Source organism: Sebastes fasciatus, chromosome 14 (genome assembly GCF_043250625.1).
Source record: "Sebastes fasciatus isolate fSebFas1 chromosome 14, fSebFas1.pri, whole genome shotgun sequence".
NCBI lineage: Eukaryota > Metazoa > Chordata > Actinopteri > Perciformes > Sebastidae > Sebastes > Sebastes fasciatus.
In genome coordinates, this window is record NC_133808.1 from 29,290,298 (window position 1) to 29,312,211 (window position 21,914).

General features: G+C 42.0%; 1 protein-coding gene across 1 annotated transcript in view; it reads right to left on the bottom strand.

Annotated features, from left to right (window-relative positions):
- The window catches only part of LOC141781852 (aryl hydrocarbon receptor-like), a 44,224-nt gene that overhangs the window by 15,111 nt on the left and 7,199 nt on the right, over positions 1-21,914 (bottom strand). The window contains exons 3-4 of the mRNA XM_074657760.1: positions 5,110-5,210; positions 572-661 (exon numbers count right to left, since the gene is read on the bottom strand). Coding sequence (XP_074513861.1) covers positions 572-661; positions 5,110-5,210 — 191 coding nt within the window. The remainder of the gene's footprint in view (positions 1-571; positions 662-5,109; positions 5,211-21,914) is intronic.

Below are 21,914 nucleotides of genomic sequence, written 5' to 3' on the forward strand. Positions count from 1 at the left end.
TAAACTGATATTGATTCTTTTAGGTGGCTAGTTAGTAGTAAGTAGCAGTACATTGCTTTGCTCCTGTGTCTGTACTCCTGTCTGTTTCTCCACACTGGGGGCGTGCCGACCACCGTCTACTGTCGGTAATACACTAAGAAGTACCTCATACAAGCCCACTTCAAAGCACCAGAACTATCCCTTTAATGTACAGGTTTAAAAGAGCTCAGGCCCATGACCCCAACATTTCGAATTGTCTGCAGCTCAGTTGAGTGGCACAAGTTTCAAGGATAGTTGTGCTGTCTGCTTCACCACCGATTGCACTCAGGTTATACAGTACTCTGAATGAAGTAACCATTGTTGTTGACTATATCTGTTAGTCACCTGACCCTCTTCATACTTCAACACTGATCTCCTCGGCCCTTCCTCAGAGGCAAAGCGAATAAATACACACTGTAATTCAAGCCGACAGTGTTGAGGTGTTTTAAGATGCCCAGACACGGCGGGGATTTCTAGATTTTCGCTTTTTCTTCACCACATTAGAATAATAGGAAGTTCACATGAGCAAGTCAGAGGTATAGATAAAGAGTACCTGGTGGAAGCCCAAGTAGTCCTGGATGGTGTGAGAGGAGTAGAAGATGGTCCCACTGGCAGAAAGGACCATGACGAAGCCGTTGAGAGCCTGGGGGTCAAACACAGGAAGCACACAGACAGTTAGCAGAGTTAGCAGCATTCTCTCCAGCTAAAGATTTAGCACAAGTATTTCTCATTTTAGTTAAGAAAATGGAAAACACATTGTCATCGCCAAAAGTTCACCTCTGTAATGTTGTAGTCAGAACTATTTTTCGTGGCTCTGAATGACCAAAATATTGCGGTTTATAGTAGGTATATAATGGTTTCTTTGAATATCGAAAAATCCAACTTTATTATTTTTTTGTGCCCAGATGCAGAAAAGAATGTGGACCTCAGTCAACAAAGATATATGAAGCATATGGGCAAAACTGTCAACCCCTTTACCTTTATAACCTTTTTATTGATATGAATTATTTAATTTCTTTCTATTTGTGTTAAAGGAAAAACATCATATAAAGTTTCATCCATTTGTTGCCACGGCAGCAGCGTGGATGTGATGTCAGAGTAGATGGCAGCATTACAGTAAAATAAAAGCCTGGATCACAAATGGAAGAAGGAAGGAAGGAAGGAAAGGAGACAAGGAAGGAAAATGGGGTAGGATGTTAAGTGAAATGGAGCACACTCATTGTCTCTCTTCAAAGAGGAACAGCTGGTGCAACATTTCCACCTCAGTAAACGCACACGTGCCCTCCCTCTCTGTATGGCATTTCATAAACAGACATGGACATAAACACACACACACACACACATCTGTACAAGCACAGTCATCTCTTCCCTAAATCCGCCCACACGGCAGAGATGACTAACGCTGGAGATGTTATTCTCTTTGATAATACACCGGTGATTCATCACGTCCTCCAGAGTAAACACAAACACCCAAATGTCAAGGTTGAGTGTTTCACATAAACAGCCACCGAGCGGATGCCGATTTCTGTTCCATGATAGCAGTTTTCCAGCTACTCCTGTTACACTAATCTTGAAATAATTAACCTCTAGTAAAATTTTCCACGATTATTCAGATTTAGGAAAAATACAAAATACTCTGGTGCTCCTGCTGTGATGTGAAACATACTTCTCCCTCTCCCGGCTTCCTCCCGGCTTCCTCCCAGCTTCCTCCCGGGGTCATAAGTCTCCCGTATTTCTCCCGATTTCTGGCAAATTTTCACCCTTTTTTTTCCCTTTTTCGTTATCTCAACATGTTTCTGGCGCTGTACAGCGTTAATAAGCTCTACTGTTTCCATCCGGACGGCAATAGGGTGCTACAGTACACCTATGTCTTTTCCTCGCGGAGAAGAGCTGCTCGTGATACCGCCAGAATTAACCGGTTTCAAAGCGCAGTGGTGCCGTTGTCGCGTTGTGTCTGAAAGAACTTTCAGAGAGAGAGCTGGAGAGAACTAAGAGAAATAAATACTCAAGCAGGGGGCAAAGAAATGAATGAATGAAAACTGATGAATATTAGCTTAGTTTATACGATAGATTCACACAAGTTGAGAATTAAAAACTGAATTAAAAGTAGGCCTATTTAACATAATAATGCCTTTGCAGTGTACTTATTATTTTGCTATTTTCATTCTTTAAAAGTCACCAGAACGCAGGAAACAAAGTCCTTTGGTTTTGAAATCCTCCCTGTTTTTGATGTCTCAAGGTTGACACATATGATGTGAAAAGCTGTGTGTACCGTCAGAAATGAGGCCATACTGTTAAACACCAAATCATCGACTCATTGTGCACTCATTAACCTCCCAGCTGCAGATGATTTGAATCAGTCATGTGTATGAGCAACAGAAGAGGGATGGCTGACAGATTTTGCATTAAATAGAAAAAATTAGAGCAGGTTTGTTGTCAGGTTTTTTGTTCAAAATGTCCAAATTCTACATGTTTATTTTCAATAATGACTGAAAAGTAAAAGCACAATTAATATTAATATATTATATTAACATTCTGTCGTGTTTCCTCCATTTTCTGAGAGTGAATAATTGATGTGCTCACAGCTCCTCTATAATTCACCAGCGTCTGATGTGAAGAACAGCAAAGAAACCTTTGCTACAGAAATAAAACGTTGCATTCCTCAGCCTGTGAACGGCTCGCTGTCCGTCTCCCCGCTCGGAGGAGGAGGAGAAGGAGGAAGAAGAGGCCCCCATGTGGAACACTCCCTCGCTTTCCTCCAAATGAGCTTTCATTTCTCATTACCAACAAGCTGGGGAAATGTAGGCTTATCATAATAACGAAACGTCCCCCGGTCGGGTCGGGTCGGGGTATGGCGAGCAGGCTGCTTCCCCTCCTCTCCTCTCCTGGAATGCCAGTGTGATGCACATTGGGAGGAACTGGACTGGAAAATCAATGACTCCAGCGGATCCCAAAAAGATCTGGCAGCCAGCAAGCTCGCTCTCCACTCAATCACACATACAGTGCAGAGGGCACATAACCGCCGTGAACCAGGAGACTTTGTTTTATCTGCTTTCACTGGAATGGAAAACAGAGCTGTTGATCGCCTTTTCTTGAAAAGCTCAACTGTGACCTGAAATTCCAGCGAAATGTGCAGATTTTGAAACAGAAAGATGTCCTGTTTTACAAAGAGATGATGGTTATTTTGATTTCATTCAATGGATCTAAAACATTTGGATCCAAATGTTGGAACGGAGCAGCTGTTCACAACGATGTCTAGAAAACCAGACAATATTCATGTTTAAAAGGAAAGTCAATTTCCATTTGTCTTTCATTCCTCTTGTCTGTACTGCTTAGTTCTGCAGAGGTCGCAACAGAGCAGAGCAGCAACATGAGAAGTCAGATGGTGAGGCCGTGTTTAGTCATTATCTTCACTCTACGACCAAAGGTATGTGGACACGTGAAATATTACACCTATATGTGATTATGAAATATCTCATTCCAAAACCACAGGCTTTAATCTGCTGCTATAACAGCCTCCACTCTTCTGGTTTCAGGCTTTCCACCAGATGTTGGAACCTGGCTGTATAGATTTGCTCCCGTTCACACACAAGAGGTCCAACACTGATTACATGGAGCATTTTCAGATTAAGACATGTGGGATATACCGATGCTATTCAGGTTTTAGGAGTGTTCTTTGGACATGTATACAGAACATTCAGAATGTGCGTCTCGACTGGGGTTTTTACTGCAGTTTGCGACACACGGCCTCTTGTCTGTTTACATCCAGCTCTGTGCGTTGTACACAAACCAACTAGCCAACAGTTTGCAGAGAAGCATGCCCAAAAGAAAAGCCCACATCTCTGGTTCTGAAGGAGAAACACATCTATTTTTAAAAATTGGATATCAGCAGATTTTTGGATATGCGCAAATATCGCAACACAGACTTTTTCAAGAAGGTGGTTGAAGGAATGAAAGAGGGAGGCTGTGTTCACACAGTCCAACACCGGTTACGTTAATCTGAATATGCACGGCTGCATGTAAACGGGAATATTCATTTTCATTAGCCATGTAAACAGCTTAGTAGGAATGTTGTCTTTTTCGGAACAAGAGCAAAAAACTGAATATTTTGTGCATGTAAACGTCTCTGGTGTTGTGTGATGAGGTCTGGTTCACAGTCAGCGTTCCAGTTCATCCCAAAGGGAGACCGACTAAGAAGAACGACACCAGTCGTTTCAGTAAGTAGCCCAAAACTACACATGTGTAAGTGACAGCGCCCTCTAGCGGCCATAGTAATTATGATAGCAGTGAAGGAGGAAGTCAGGTGACGTTGTTAAAGACAGCTAGCGGTTTTACCCCACTTACACTTACTTATGCTAAGATAAGCTAATCAACTGATAGTGGTATAGTAGTTTCATATTTATCATACAGACGTTAGAGAGTGGTATTGATCTTCTCATCTAACTCTCGGCAATAAGCAAATATTCCTTTAAATGTGACCATAACTGACAGGAATGATGACCGAAAAACTACCAAAATATGACCCCCTAAAACAACAGAAATGTACTTTAAGATGACAGTGATGATAATCTGATTGTGATTTGAGGACTAGCAGGCTGAAACCTGGTCTTTGAATCACAAATCAATGCTTTTAAATCTCACATTTCTTTTCTAGAAGAATCCATATTTCGGCAGGAATCATTTTGTCAAAAGTTCTCCCAAACACACAGAACTCTTTAGGTGGCTCAGATTAGGGCGCGGCAGAGCAGACAGTGCCAGACGTATTGAGTGGTAAGCTGCCCTGAGCCCCTGAGCCTCTGTCATTAGCCTAAATAGATTTTGGGCTCTTGTCAGGAAGAAAAAAAAACCAAACAAACCGAAAACACGAGAGCGGTCCAGACACACAAATTGAATCAGTGCAGTTGCTCATCAACAGATCGCTATCCCACCCATAAACATATTGAACATATTGAACACGGTGGTTTGGCCGTTTGGGAAATTAAGTGTTTGTGTTCGCAACAAACAATCTCAGATATTGAACCTAAAGTCGATTAAAGAGATAGTTGAAGATATGTAAATACATATATGATGCATAGAAATCTTAATACTGACCTGCAGCAACAGCTCGCCTTCAGGAATCTTGGCCTCCACCACTGCTGCTGTTTTACTGTCGTCATCCTTCACAGCGGCTGGTGTCACTCCGTTCAGGGTGACTGTAGAGAGGGACACACAGGGAGGGAGGGTGGAGGTGGAGGAGGAGAAAGGCAGACAGGTTTTTAGTCCTATAATAATGTTTGCAAAGCACTGCCGTGTCTGTCAGACCGCCTCATGTTTAGTACGCATGCATGTCCGATCCCAGCTCATTAAACATTCATTACGTCCAATCTGAAAGTCTAATTCACCAAATCCAGACCTTTTATTTTGTCTGACTTGCTTCATGATTCTTCTGACATCAGTGGTATATACACAGTACATTACAAGAGAAAAACAAATCTCTTGTTGTTGTTTCAGTCTCCAGAGAAGCCCAGGAGCTTCACAACACCGCGCAGTTTGATATATACTGACTGAAGTGAATGAATATTAGACGATGACATCCTCAACACCGGAACACACTACAGAAATAAAGTGAATCTGCAACTATTTAATCAATTAATCATTTGTTTTTTTACCTAATTTCACGTTCAAGTATCTTTATTATCATTTTAACAACGAAGCAGTAGAGCATCTCCCTGAGTCACGGACTGCAAAATACATTATGGGCTGCAACTAACGATTATTTTCATTATCGATTAATCTGTTGATTATTTTCTCGATTAATTGATTAGTTGTTTGGTCTATAAAATGGTGAAAAATGTCATTCAGTGTTTCCCAAAGCCCAAGATGACGTCCTCAAATGTCTTGTTTTGTGCACAACTCAAAGATATTCAGTTTACTATCATAGAGGAGGAAAGAAACCAGAAAATATTCACATTTAAGACGCTGCAATCAGAGAATTTTGACTTTTTATTTTTCTTTAAAAAGTGACTCAAACCGATGAATCAATTATCAAAATAGTTGCCGATTAATTTAATAGTTGACAACTAATCGATTAATCATAGCAGCTCTAAAATCTAATAAGGGATAGAATAGAGAAAAAAATGGTTGCTAAGAATAAATAGATATTAAAAAGACTGATATTTACACAATAAAATTGTTCCTAGTGCAAATTATTCAGGTGCAAAGTAGCGCAAACTTTTAGTATTTTTTATTTTACCAAACAAAATGATGAGAGAACAGAGCTGCTGGAGAAAAGCTTTCCTTCTTTCACAGAAATGAGTTGTTGGCACATTGAAGTGAGATGAGGTGACAGTTCCTCCAGCTCCTCCCGCCTCCACCTCCACTCTCCTATCCAGTGTCACCACTCCCCCGGCTCCTCCCTCAGCCTCCCTCTCCCAGTCGCTCATTGGCCGGTGGCCCCAGCTGTTCTCATCCCTAATGGGATTCTCCTTTTTCCCAGCGTGACATCATAACTTTTTTTTTTTCCTCTCGTCCATCCAGCTCTGGTGCTCCAGGCGTGTGAAGCGGTTAGCAGGCTGGTGGGTTAAATATGTGGAGGGGCCACTGCTCATCTATGGGATATGTGTTCCCAGAGTGTTAAAGGATCAAAAGACAATTATGTGACCTGGTTCATTTCTAGAATAATATGTGCATCAACTCAATTTAGGGAGATTTGATCTTTAAATACTTCAATTTAAAAAAAGAAGTTTTTGAAATCATCTTGTTTGCAATTTTATCAAAAGGAGAAAAATTAGATATTAATATCAAAAAGGAAAAGCCAATAACATTGCGCATTATTATTTCTCTCTCTACCTTCCTGTGTCCCTGCCATAAAGGTGATCTGTGGAGTCTTTGACCACTAGTGGCAGCTCTTTGAGTTGTTTGTGTCATATGTAGATGTAAATGCATGCCAGCAGCACAGAGGTGACATGAAGCAGCGCTGCGGACGGCAAGAAGTAATAATGCACAGGAGGAGCGCTTGATGTTAAAGTTAAATATCAAAGTTATACCTCATCAGTTCCTAGTCCAGAGTTCAGAACAGTAAGAGTGAGAGAGAACTTTTTATTTACTCCCTTAAAGCTTCAGTAGGCAGAATATGTTTGACATCATTGGGCACAAATTCCATAATAACCTTTCAGCATATTGTAATTCAAGTGTTCTGAGAGAAAACTTCTTCTGCACCTCCTCATGGCTCTGTTTTCAGACTTTAAAAAGTCTAACCCGTGACGGGAGACTTTGACCAATCACAGGTCATTTCAGAAAGAGAGCGTTCGAATTGGCTGTGCTCGAGCTGATGGGCGATGCTTGTGTTCTGGCCTCATATTCTAAAGACTTAAGAAAAACATCTGTTTGGTACAGATCCATGCAAAAATCACTGAAAAATTATAAATGATCATTCTCTCTAATATTGCAAATCATATCGCAATTGCAATATCAGTCAAAATAATCGCAATTAGATATTTTTTCAAAACTGTGCAGCCCGTGTTTAGAGTACGCTTTGTTTGACTGTCAGATTGTGGAATAGTGTGAAACTGAACCGGTGTTTTTGAGTGATCCGACGCTCAGTGATCTGTTGTTCCAAGAAGAACCTTTTCTGAGTTATCTGGAATCCCCGTAAACCTGCGCTGATGTAACTGTAACTGTTCAGGTCTTTCTCAGCAAAGTTATCCAGATAACTCAGTAAACCTGCGTCCCGGAGCAGATCCAGCATTTACCAGGAAGAGGTTGTTTTTTTTGTGACCAATTACATTTTGGTAGAAAAGCAAACAAGTCGAGAAATCATGCACACAGAGACTCAATTATTTCTCTAACAAAGCCAGAAAGAGAGACGAACTCTGTCTTAAGGGAGTTTAAAAATAAGTTGTCTCTCTCTCTCTCTTATTCTTCTGAACTCTCGACTAGGAACTGATGAGGTATAACTTTGATATAACAATTTTACAGCTGCAGTAGGTAGAAATGGAGCAAAGATCATTAAAAACAATAAACTAAAAAAAAAAATCATGTGCCTCAGTGTCCTCCGGTGTTCCTAACGGCATCTGCAGGATTTCACAGACCGGAGGAAAACAACCAATCAGAGCTGATCTGGAGTCTGCCGTCCAGCTGCCATCTATGAGAGCCGGCTGTCAATCACTGGCGAACTCCGACCAAACGGTCAAAATAGGCAGCGCTGATCAAATATGAATCAATATTATGTCATGTTAATGACTATTTCTCTCCCCCAAATGTTTTCAGAATCATCTTGTAGTGCACGGTTTAGCTGTTAAATGAGAAAGTTTGTGACCCGGCAGCCACGTTGAGATCAAGCACTGCCCACCAGTCGGAACACAGCTAATAGGAACGCTCTCTCTCTCTCTGAAATGACCTGTGATAGACTTTTTAAAGCCTGAAAACAGAGCCATGAGGAGGTACAGAAGTCAAGTTATCTCTCAGAACACTTGAATTACAATATGCTGAAAGGTTATTATGGATTTTTTGCCCAATGATGCCAAAACATTTCTACCTACTGAAGCTTTAAATAACAATAACAATACGTTATTTGTTACTTTTGAAGCTAATAGCCTATTAATTGATTACTTGAATGACAAATCATCTAATGATAGATTGTGAAGACGTGCTGCTCTTCTTGGAGTATTTGGACTGTTGGTCAGACAGAAACAGTAGTTTGAAGACGTCACTGTGGACTCTAGCTGACAGACAGATTATCCATTGATCAATAATAATAAAGTAAATTGTCCGTAGCAGCTAATATCATTCATTTGTTATTTCTATAACGTGAGACGATGAGCTGCGGTGATGTCATGAGAAAGAGAGCAGTGGTCAAGCACATTAATCTCTGACCCCTGCGGGAGCGCCGTGCTGCGACCCGTGATGACCTTCGATCCCGAGGGTGATGTATGACATGATTGGGTGACTGGGTTCTGGGTCAGATCTTTTGTTTGTCTGCAAAAGGGGGGTTAACAAGGAGTCCATCAGAGGGGCGTGGCGGTGTTAGGAGTGTCGGGGCAGACACTGGAGAGCATATGGGCTTTGTGCGGCGAGTCCGACGAGGCCGGTACCTTCACACGAGGCACAGCTTTGGTTGGACACCCCCTGACCTTATTCCCATACAGACACCTGGGGTCGACTCGGTGAGGAGATGGCGTGGGCGATGCATCGCATATGTCTTTGTCTTTCTTTGTGTTATATAAATATTTTATATATAATATTTTTGCACTGTTAACCGGATACAATTCAGTTATCTGAAGGCGTAACATTTCGGCTCCGGAAAGCTCTAGTAGTCCTTTTCACTACTTTGCAGCCCAAATGCTTAACAAAAAAAAAAAAGTATAATCGTAAACATGCAAAGAGGCCGTTCTTAAAAGTAACAAAAAGAAACATAAATAAATAATCTACACGTAATAATTCATTGGAAAATAATTTTTAGTTGCCATTTGTTTACCAGTTCAAAATTTCCGATTCCAAATCATTTTTCACGGTTGAATTCATGTCTATCTGCACATGCATCCTTTAGTGTTAGCACAATACTGTGCAGTATATTGTCAACATATCAACTACAAACTGCCCCCTTTCATATTACTACCATAATACACACAGATTCCAGAGGATATCTATAATGTCCAAAAAGAAAAATGAAAACAAAAAAACTATAGCTAAATTTAAATTATCAAGAGTAATCACTGGCAAGTACTAAGTGGTCCAGACCACAGATAAAAAGGCACATTATGAGTCTCTAATTATATCATTGCAGTGCTTTTTATCTCTAATCTGGTCACTACATACTACCACAGGCTCACTATAAATCACTAAAACATTACGGGACGTTCAGTTTGGTTGCATGAAGCTGCAGCTTTAATAACTAAAGGTCAGCCTCTGGCAGTAATGTCTGCTGATTTTACATGATTACTACATTATAATCTACATGTTTTTATCCAGAAGAAACACAGCTTTGATCAAAACCAAACCTTTCTGTCTGATGATCACGAGAAAAGAAAGGTCGTAATGTTAAGATCATATAAAAGTCACTGCACCGACATGTACTCGGTCCTCTCTGTGTTTCCTCTGTCAGTGACCACGACTTCTTTGTGTTGTGGCTGCACTGTGTTTGTACTTTGGTAGTTTACACATCACAAACCACAGGTACACATCAGCAGCAGCATCAGTAGCGTAATCCAGCCAGAAAAAGTGGGCCAACACAAAGCCTCTTGAATGGCCAAGAGGAGGACAAAGAGCAGATCTGGTTAGCAAGCTTCAGCGGGCACAAGTGTACATAATGAAAAATTTACATTTCCGCTGCCGTCGCATACATGTGGCATGATAGCGCTCCGGCAATCACCCCAGAGGCGTTTCCAGTGAACTGAATAGAACAGCTTGGCGTTCCCAAACATGCTTATCTTTGCATAATGGAGCTCTTATGGTACTGGACAACAAACAATATACTGTACATCAACAAACAATATACTGTACATCAAAACACAGAATATGACACGGGCAGGTCGGACCCCCATGAGTCCAGATGAATCCAAGTTATATTTTTCTGCCTAATCTTTGGTTGGTTTTATCTTCTCAAGTCGGGGCCAAACACCCTGCTTATACTTGGTTTTAAAATGCGTCATGGGTCATCGGATCACAAGTGGACAGCCAGCGCTAAATACAAGTGTTAAAGACCACCAAGACGCATTATCAACCCATCAATCAAACCACTTGCCGAGGTGGTTTGGACCCATTGCTGAGCTTGAAGAACTTCCCTAAACGCTGACTTGAAGCATGCATTTACTTTTCCAATATCTAACCAAAACCATGATCCTAACCCTGCATGGTCTCAACCAAGATATTTTGGTGACCCAAAGCTGAACACACATGGGACGCAAACCCAAGTCTCTGGAGTCAAAGTCCTGCACTAAATACACCAACCATCCAGAAGAACGTGGCATTTCTAGAACTGGAAGTGAACATAATCCAGGCAGGAATTTAGTCTCCTGCTAGATTATACATGGTCTTTTGGAGACACAGTTTCAGGACAGAGACAGCACAGACCTGCAAAACTAAATGATGTCCAGTTGTCCCGGGACTGTGACCCAGAGGCCAGCTTGGCTCGGGTCCCGGCCTTCATCACGGGGCCTCCAGTATAAATCTTCCTGACACCGCTCAACGGAGAGAGCCAGACCTGCTGGGGTTTATCTCACTAGACGGCTTCACTCTGCTGGAAGCTGAGTCCCAAAAAAAACCCATTTGCAAATATTTATCAAATATTTGGCCATTTTCAATTGGTCCCATAATGCTATTTACAACGGGATTAGCGGGATGTTCTGTGCTTGTCCCGTCCCTACATGCCGCCCTGGCATCTTGCCAGAGCGTTGTTACAGGTCGCCATGTACCCTTGATAACAAAAAACACACACACACACACACACGACGCTGCCAGAAAGAGACTTAACAAAGTGTTTCAATCAACCAATCACAGGACAGATTTGGGATAAAGTGTTACTCAACACCAACGAGCTGCAGTTCAAACCAACACTGAGTGACACTTTCTCCTGAGCTATTTTTAGACAGATGTAGTGGTGCAGACTTTAGCTTCGCTATGACTGACAAGCTCAAGCTCTAGTGTTATATAGTGTTAGTATTGGTAGTGGTGGTATGGAATATATTTATTTATATATTAACTAATCAACTTAAAATCGTTTTAACGCCACTAATTTCTTTAACACATTAATGCAATTGATCTTTCGGAGGGCTCAGTTTTAAAGCTGGAGTGAAGAAGTACTGGACTTTATACTTCTGCTCCACTACTCTCAGAGGGAAATCATTTTTTACTTTACTATATTTATCTAATGGCTTTAGTTACTTTTCAGATTCAGATTCATAATACAAAACATAAATCAATTTATCAATTATGATGTATTATTATTATTATTAGGGCTGTCAAAGTTAACGCAAATTTGTTTTAACGCCACTAATTTCTTTAACGTATTAACACAACTTGCGATTCTTAGGTTGTAGCGGGCTCAGTTTTAAAGCTAGAGTGAAGATATTGGTATCATATGAAATTATAAAACCTAAAGAATCCATCGGTATCAACCATGTCATACTAGGTTGTTGGGAAGGAGGTTAAATAACACTCCAAACCTATGCTAAATTTTGATGAGGAAAAACAGGAATAGCCATTTTCAAAGGGGTCCCTTGACCTCTGACCTCAAGATCAGTGAATGTAAATGGGTTCTATGGGTACCCACGAGTCTCCCCTTTACAGACATGCTCACTTTATGATAATCACATGCAGTTTGGGGGCAAGTCATAGTCAAGTCAGCACACTGACACACTGACAGCTGTCATTGCCTGTTGGGCTGCAGTTTGACATGTTATGATTTGAGCATATTGTTTTATGCTAAATGCAGTACCTGTGAGGGTTTCTGGACAATATCTGTCACTGTTTTGTGTTGTTAATTGATTTCCAATAATCAATATATACATAAATTTGCATAGAGAAGCATATTTGCCCACTCCCATGTTGATAAGAGTATTAAATACTTGACAAATCTCCCTTTAAGGTACATCTTCATGGACATCATACTGGTCAACCCACTGCTTGCTTCTCAGTGCATATAGTACTCAGAGTTATCTTGTCTGTTTACTCCACATATCTCATGTCTCTGGTCACATGTGATAACAATAGCAGGAGTCTGAATCATGAAACAGTGCTATATCTGGACAGCATTAACTCAGCGTATTAAGCCTGTAGCGAGGGGGGGGGGGGGGGGGGTATCTGGCCACGGTGACAGGGACCCGTGGTGTTGGACATCCTCAGCCGCTGTGTTAATGCTGACGATTATAGAGGACACGCCCCACCCACATGGCCCATACTGGTTACGTAGTAGTGTGTGTGGGGGGGTGGAGGAGCTGAGGTTTATTTTGGATCCATGCCAGGACCGATTCAGACCGCAGGCAGCGAGGACCAGAGGACCAGAGGACCAGAGGACCAGAGCAAAATAAAGAATCACTTTTACTTTCACGGCTGAGAGGGCCGTCAGTCATTTGTGGCCGAACGCATCACACTTCATTTCTCTTACTGAGTACATTTACTGCAGGTTAACACCGTCTGCCGGCGGGGGGTGGGGGGGGTTCTCCTCCAACATTACTGGTCACTTTCACATGTTGACTCTTATTGTTTTCTACAGTGTGAGACTCCAGCTAGAAATGCAGCTGCAGAAAGTGATCAGACACCTGGATCAAGTGTTTAAAGCCCCTCCTATAGCCGGTTTTACTTCCTGTTTTTTGGTTAACGTTCTTTCTCAAACAGAGAATCGGGGTGTGGTTGATAGTCAGACATAATTCATCACCATGGCAACCAGATTGCATCGTTTTTCAGCCCAGTTTAGATGAATTTACTTTTTATCAGACCACAAATGAGACAAGAATTAGCGCAACACGCCGACTCTCTCTCACTCTCTCTCTTCTTCTTCACCGTCTCCTCCTGGCGAGGCGGCCGTCTGGCTGCTGCTGCACCGAGGAGCCGCACCGCCACACGCCGGCCACAGATACGCATTAATATTATATTCCATTTCTGCCAACAGATCCCCCGAAATGCTACATACTGGTCCTTTTAGCACAACTTTGGCGTACTTGTACTTGAGTACTTTCATTTTCCGCTACTTTGCTCCACTACATTTCAGAGGCGAATATTATACTTTTTACTCCACTACATTTATCTGATAACTTAAATTACTTAAATTACGTTACATATTAATAATACAAAATATAATCAGCATATAAATTATGATGTATTATTACAGGTTCAAATAATATAATAATTTATTTATCCCCAGGGGGAAATTCACAAGATACCCAGCAGCATATAAAGTAAGTTTACAACTTTACCAGCTGCAACATTAAAATGATGATGCATCAATTATAATCCAATAATACCTTATTTTGAAATGGGCCACTCTGCATAAGAAGTACTTTTACTTTTGAGACCTAAAAGTATATTTTGATGCCAATACTTTTGTACCTTAACTTAAAGATAGGGACAGACACAGAGCGGAGAGAGGACCTCAACTCAACAACGCTACCTCATGACAAGTAACCGCAGCAGTGCTACTGCAGGGCTGAGTTTTCTCTTCCATTCTCCAGGAAACGTGCGACGGCGACGCGCTTTGAGTTCAGGCTGGTGCACGCCAAGGGTAGAGAACGAGCAGGGAGGCAGGGAGGCATCTGATTGGTTCTTTCCGAGCGGACCTCGAGGCAGTGATTGGTAGACGTTTTTACAGGATTACAGCAGCTACAGATGACGGCTCTTTTCCGGTTCTTTTTCAGATCTCATCAGTAATCGATCGCTGTCGGGGTGTAAAGACCATTTCAATCAATATAACATATATTATATATATATATAATATACTGGAGAACATCGTCAACCCTGCCTTTAAGTAAAATATCTTAGTGCTTCTTCCACCTGTTTTGATTTAGTCTACAAAATGTATGAAATAGTAGCACTTTCAAGAGAATAAGAAAGAGTGTTGATACTGTTTTTCAAATGAAAACAAACAAAACATTATATAATATTTGTCAAAAGAACTTCATGTCATCATGTGACAAAACAAAACCAGCATTCAACCTCTGAAGGTTAACAAGCTGCACAGCACTGCTTCTATTTCGACATCCCATCACCGAGCAGGACGGAGAGTAGCAGAGTGAATGTGTGTGTCAGCATGCACACATACAGCAACACACACAAACACACTGTACAGCGCCGTGCATGCATGCAGTATGTGTGCGAGTGTGTTAATTATTCTACCAGAGTGTGAATGGCAGCGAGTAAATATAGAACACTTCAACTCCTTCACCCCCCCAAACACTGCAGTAAATGAACACGCGATGCACACATACCACCCCCACATCCACTAACATACACATGGATGCACGCAACACACACACACACACACACACACACACACACACACAGCCACACATAGAGGCTGAACATGAACACGCGGTCACTAATGCAGGGGGGGAAAGCACGCACCCTGTGCTGCTTTCGTGTCTCCCGAGGTTTCTCGATCACATGGTTGCATATTTGCTTATGAGAGGCGATCCAGAGAGGTGGGAGGAGGAGGAGGAGGAGGAGGAGGAGAAGGAGGAGGAGGTGAGGAGCGATGGGATTTGGGCGGGGTAGGGTGGGGAGGGGTCACTACTGATTACCAGGTTTTCCCTTTGGTGGCCTGCATTCCTCGCTGTGCCGTATCGTGATCAGCGGGGCTGGGGGGAGGGGGGTTAAGCCCTGTAGGGGAAGGACGGAGAGAAGGACGGGCATCGGGAGGGAGGGAGGGAGGGAGGCAGGGTCGTCATGAAGGGATGACCCGCTGCTGATCATGTAGCCCAGATAGCTCTGCAGCCTTTCATTTGTGTTGCAGATACACGACCTACAGGAAGGAGGGGGAGGGGGAGGGGCGGCGGCTTTTCAAATAACAAACCATCGCAGACCAAAACACAGAAAGGTACCATGACATGTCACAAGACCTTCAGCTTACATAACCAATCCTGGAGCTGCACAGCAACGGCGGTGGCGGCGGCGACGGCGACGGTATGCTATAGAAACGCTGCAGCTCTGACAGATATTTCCGGCTGTGTGCCAACACTATGCGTGCCGTGCCGTGGCAGCCATGTATGCACATTAATTTCATTAAAACTGAGTTATTTGGCCTCATTTTCTCTCTCAGACATCAGGCCTGCAGCAACATGTTCTGCACACGTACCCACGGCCATTTCATCTGAATTGATTGGCATGAATTCAGCTGCGTTATTTGCCAATAAATGTGACGTTTTGAAGGAAAACAAGAGATTAATAGTTTAGTGTAGTTTCAATAATATGTGTACAGCAAAACAAGCGTACAACAAAGCTGCATTCTACTCGGATCAGAATATTGTTTTACATAATTCATTTTCTATATTCATATCCTGATCCAGCGGGAGTTGCACAATGCGTGTGTGCTGTGCAGGTCCATGTTTGCCATCTCTCTATTAATGGAAGGCATTTTAAGCCGGTGCTTTTATAATAGATATAATGGTTGGTCTACCTTATGGAAACTTGTGAAAAATTAATTTCTCCTCTACTGCTGCTGAAAGCTGCTGCTGAGACAAAAGAACCAAAAGTGTTTCACTGTCGAGTGTTGACTGGGGATTGATATTTTTTCCATATAAAAATATCAGGTAATTTATCAGAGGAGCGTTTTTAATGTAAACTGTGTTGTACACTGATTTCAGTGATGGAAGTCATATTAAGAACTTTAAACCTGCAATAGCTGATTTTTTTGGCCACGTTGGTGCAGCGCTAAAAGGCTACAAACACATAACACTGTTAACACTTCATAGAGTTCGTATGGCGACCACGTTAGCAGAGTAGACACAGAACAACATTCATTTGGAGTTTTATAAATGTTAAGTCCAATAGTCACTCTGCTTTAAGCTCAATGTTGGTCTCTACCAACTCCTGATGAGCTCCGCTAATGTTCACCAAACTTTGTCCGTCTGTCTTTTGGGTTTTGGGCAGGTAGGGTGCGGTGGGTTTATCGGAGATTTTACTAAACACAGTTGCCTGCTCCGTCTGGAAACTGCGAGTTGTGAAACCAAAACGACGAGCTAAAAGATGCTAAAGACGCTCTGTAAAGCTCAGGGGAGCTGCAGAGTCAGCTGATCATTTTCTTTATAGTTAGTCACTATATAAGTTAGGGCTGGGAATCACCAGAGGTCCTACGATACCATATTATCACCATACTTGAGTCACGATACGATCTTATTGCGGTTTTAAACATTTTGCGATATGCTGAGTATCGCGATATATTGTGATTTATTACCTTTTTTTTAAAGATACAGTTTTCACTGAGTTCATCTCAGGGTTTTTATTCACATATCTTGAGGTCAGAGGTCAAGGGACCCCTTTTGAAAATGGCCATGCCAGGTTTTCTTCCCCTAAATTGTGCGTAAGTTTAGAGCGTTATTTAGCGTTCTTCCTGACGAGCTAACATGACATGGTTGGTACCATTCGATTCTTTAGGTTTTCTAGTTTCATATGATACCAGTGTCTTCACTTCCATCTTTAAGATTGAGCCCGCTGCAACCTCTGAAATACAGAATAGCGGCCGTCGGATTGTTAAGAGGTTAATAGTTTATAGAATAAAAGGTTGATACTTGATGTCCGTATATCGATATTATTAATATTGCCATGCAAAATATTGCATAGTCCTCTGGCAGGACACATTTATGATGTATGAGGACATCAAACACTGGAAATCAGTTAAAAAGTATACAAATATTCCAGCTATTCTTCATTGAGATTCTGTTCAAACCTGAAACAACCTGCTTTACACTTTTCAAGTCTTCCCACACCAGCCGGCTCAAACACACAGCCGACACCAAACCCCCAGCACAGTGAATCCCTCTGCAGTCACAGGGATTATTTCTCCTAATCTCCATCTATATTTACAATAGAGTGCATCTGACAGAACCGCGGTTCACTTTAACAACAGGCATGTTGAACATCACAGGATTAGTCATAATTTCATGTCCTGTACCGCTGCAGGTTTAAACGGTGATCTGTGAACTATACAGCGTTATATCTGAAGCTCGGAGCACAACGACGACCATCTGACATGCATCTGCCGGAGTGGGCTGGTTATGCAACAGCGGTCACGTGACGGCCAGGTTGGATTCTTGCGGCCTGCCTTGAAAACTCAGGGAACCTTTCCAGAAAAACAATTAGGGAGAAGAAGAAGAAGAAGAAGAAGAAGAAGGGATCGGGTGTGAATGAGGGCAGGCAGGAAAAGGAGAGGGACAATCGAGGCGGTTTGGCTGCAGTGATGGTGACTCTTCCAGGAAACCCAGGAGAGCCCTTATTGGCTTAGTTGTGTCATCCAGGGTCTTGTCAGTGTTGTTTACGGTGGAGAAAACCTCCACTGGACCGATCCTCACTACGGAGACTGTCACTGCTCATCTGCTGGAACTAACAATGAAAAGAAATCCGTAATGGCCACGCTGTCATGAGCAGTTTTGAGGTAATATTGAATGCTGTGAGATATTTACTAGTACTGGGACGATTCACCTATATCCCGATTCGATACTATCACAATACTTGGGTGCTGATTTGATACGATAACGTTTCCTGTCCGTGACAGAGTTAGCATGCAGCTTTAGTCGTGATGTCTAGCTCTGCTTTTCCTGTCAACGTGTGAAACACAAAGTGTTTCCGTCCTTTACTGGATGTGTAGTGTTTACCACTTTGGATTTAACATGTGAGGGTGCAGGTCATATCCACACGGATCCTCCACTGTTTTGTACTTCCTCGCTGTGGTTTGTTTTGGTTGACGGATACGGAACGGATATGACGTCACGGAATTCTGACTACAACAGGTGTTTTTTTTCCCCACCCTTATTGGTCCGTGGAAAATCAAAGCCTGAATGTGGCACTAGAGGGAAGGTCAGGGTATCTCCCAGATAATTAGAAAATCAAATTAAATATCTAAACCAGATTTTTATACAGATATCTGACCACTCCTTGTTGAGATATGACACATCGACTGGAAAACTCCCCCCACACATGGATAAAGACTAATACTAATAAGCATATCAGTGATTCTCCATGCCAACTTATCTGTGACAACACTGCTGGAAACACTGCATGTGGCCTTTCAGTGCACAACAGCAGTAATGTGGTTGTAAAGCGTCCAGCCTGAAGTGTAAATCTTGCTGTTGACAGTTGCACATGACACATATTCACATTTCCATATTCAACCCGTCAACCAGCACAGTTGTGTTGTCACACATGGAGCATAAATGATCCACAAGGCAGACAGTAGCTGTGAAGACGGTTCTTACGGCCTCACACCCGGAGTAGGGTGATCCCGGCGTTATCGGTTTTAAGAGAGTCACCGCCCCTCTCCTCAGACTGGCTGAGAGGGACGAGCCCATTGGAGCTCCCGACAATAACAAAGATGGCAGCTGGGCTGGATAATACATGTCAGCCAGATTAACCGGGCTCTGCCGGGGCTTTGTTCAACTCCTTTGACATGTTCAGTTACACACACGGCCACCAGCCCTCACCAACAACTACTTTATTCAAGTATACTTCAGAGAGTGTACTTTCAGTTTACATTTTATGTACTTATCAGAGATATACTTAACAAACTTGGCTCATACTAACATACTGAAGTATACAGAAAAGTCTAAGTATACTTGGCTTATACTTGTACTTAATCTTTTGATAATAAGAAAATGATAAGTTAGTATACTTGCAGTATAAAAACTATTAAACTAGTAGTTTACTGAGAGTATACTTTAAAGTGTACTTTCATAAAGTAAAAAGTGGGCTACTAGTATAAAACTAGTAAACTAACTATACAATACTTACACTTGAAGTATACTTTTATATACTAAAGAGTGGGCCTATTTAGTCCCAAGACGTATTGAAGTAGTGCACTTACAAGTGTATAACTAGTACACTATCTGTATACTTATACTATAGTTGCAGTACAAAATAAGACTGAAATGTAAACTAGTTGTGTACTCAAAGTTTACTATTCTTACAATTAAAGTATACTTTTATAAATTAAAAAGTGGGCCAAGAAGTATTAAAGCAGTACGCTTATAAGTATATTACTAGTACACTGATATTAGTATACTTATTACATAAACTCTCCACAGCACAAAACACTTCTAACATATTTCAATATTGCATGTTAACGGTACTTCTGAGCATCCACCCAGAGCTGGGTTGTTGAAGCAATGGCAGCGTTCCCAGACTGTACTGGAGCTAAGTCATCGCTCCGCAGACCACCCGCTACGGGATGCCTCTGACGAGCAGGATTTGCGCTGTTTGCATACAACAATTATGGCGGACCACGGAGAGGCGGCCCCGGAGCGACGGGCCCTCGGGGGTCCACGGAGAGCCGCTTCCTTAATGTAAGAGCCCTGAGCTCGTTAATTACTTAGAGACTGTCCAGGAAGTAGGCTAATGCAGTTAGACAACAGGGCTCGTCTATAGGCTACACTTTGACCTATTGGTGCCGAAATCCATTATCAATGATGTACTCTGACAGGTCGAGTAGCCGGCGAATACTTCCATATGTTATAGAGAGGAAACAATAAACATCACTTCTATTGATAGCTCTGAAACGGTAATAATAGCAGTTACTGTAGAGTGGGCTTCGTTTGGTTTCTTCAGGGCATCACAATAGGGCGGGGACGATACACCTATCTCCTGACTCGATACTATCACGATACTTGGGTGCTGATTCGATATGTATCGCGATTCTACAAGTATTGTGATTCGATATTATGATTTAATGAGATTTACGTTAACTTTTTTAACACTAGACCATGGGAAAAAAGCTGAATCATACACTTCTAGGGACTTTTACTTTGGAAAATATCTAAATCAATCTTGTAAAAATGTTTGATTTTCAGCATGTATGTCGTCAGAGATGTCCTGAAGTCAAATATATCAGTCATTGTCAGGAATTATTTATTAAATCTTTACCAGCAACTCGAAAAATCTAAGAATAAAGACATTTCCCTCACAAATTAGTGGTATTTTCTTTTTAGTTTATAAGGGACATGTAATGTTTTATACTTCTGGTGAATATAATCCAACCAATCTTATTTATATTTATGTATTTTGTATATACAGTTCCCTTTGTTAACACCTTATTTTGAAAACCAGACGTAGTCACACGTGTCTACTTCCTCTAACTTCTCCATGTCCGTCTCTAGCTCTCCCGTCAGCTCCGTTCTCTTTATCCATCCATGGTCAGCTCCATCGGGGCCGTTTCAATGCATTTAACATAAATGTCAGTATCTGGGTTTCTCTACAGTTGTAGCGTCGACCTATTTGACCACGGAGATGAGAGCGACGGCCGGCTCGACCGCACGTTACCGCGATACGATAACGTTTCCTGTCCGTGACAGAGTTAGCATGCAGCTTTAGTCGTGATGTCTAGTTCTGCTTTTCCCATCAATGTGTGAAACCCAAAGTGTTTCCATCCTTTACTGGATGTGTAGTGTTTACCACTTTGGCACACTGCGGCCAACTGAGGTTTGTTTTGGTTGACGGATACGGAACGGATATGACGTCACGTTACTCTGACTAGAACAATAAAAGCGGTAACTTCCTTCTACCTCCTAAAAGACTGAAATGAAGCAAATATATTGATTCTGGCAAAAAAAAAAAATATTTCAAAATCGTAAAAACAAAAAAACGCGATATATAACTGAATCGATTTTTTTCCCACCCCGAATACACAACATATGAACCAAGCAGCCACACACTCAATAAAACTATGAAATGCATTTGCTCCATCCGCTCTTAAACACAGCGGTATCACCGGTGCCGTATCCTGTCCGTCTCACCCCAAACAGCCATCTCAAAAAGCCGCCGCCTTAAACAAACACTGCTCTGCCTCCATTTCATAAATTCTTTAAACTCCAGGGTTTCTCTCAATTATTCATGCTCCAAGAGCATCCGACGGCCGCATTGCAGCATTCTCCGTGAAAGATCACCGCCTAAAATAACAATGTCTTCACTCCGCATAGTAGAGAAGAGAGCGTACGCATCCATCACGTTGACGTGCGACTCTTTCCGATGCTTTGGCGTACAGTTTTAATGGACGCCAGGCAGAGCTCCATCTCCTAATCCTCCTATAAGGGATGTAGCACACACACACACACACACACACACATGCATATAGGCATGGGTCTCAATGAAATATTGAGGGCCTTTCACTGGGATGAATAAGGCGGTGGCTGGTGGCTCTTCTCTTGCTGTGGTGGTCTCCACATCTCTGGGTGATGAGATGAGCCGTGAGATGTGGGGAAACACATCCAGCACAAATACAGAGC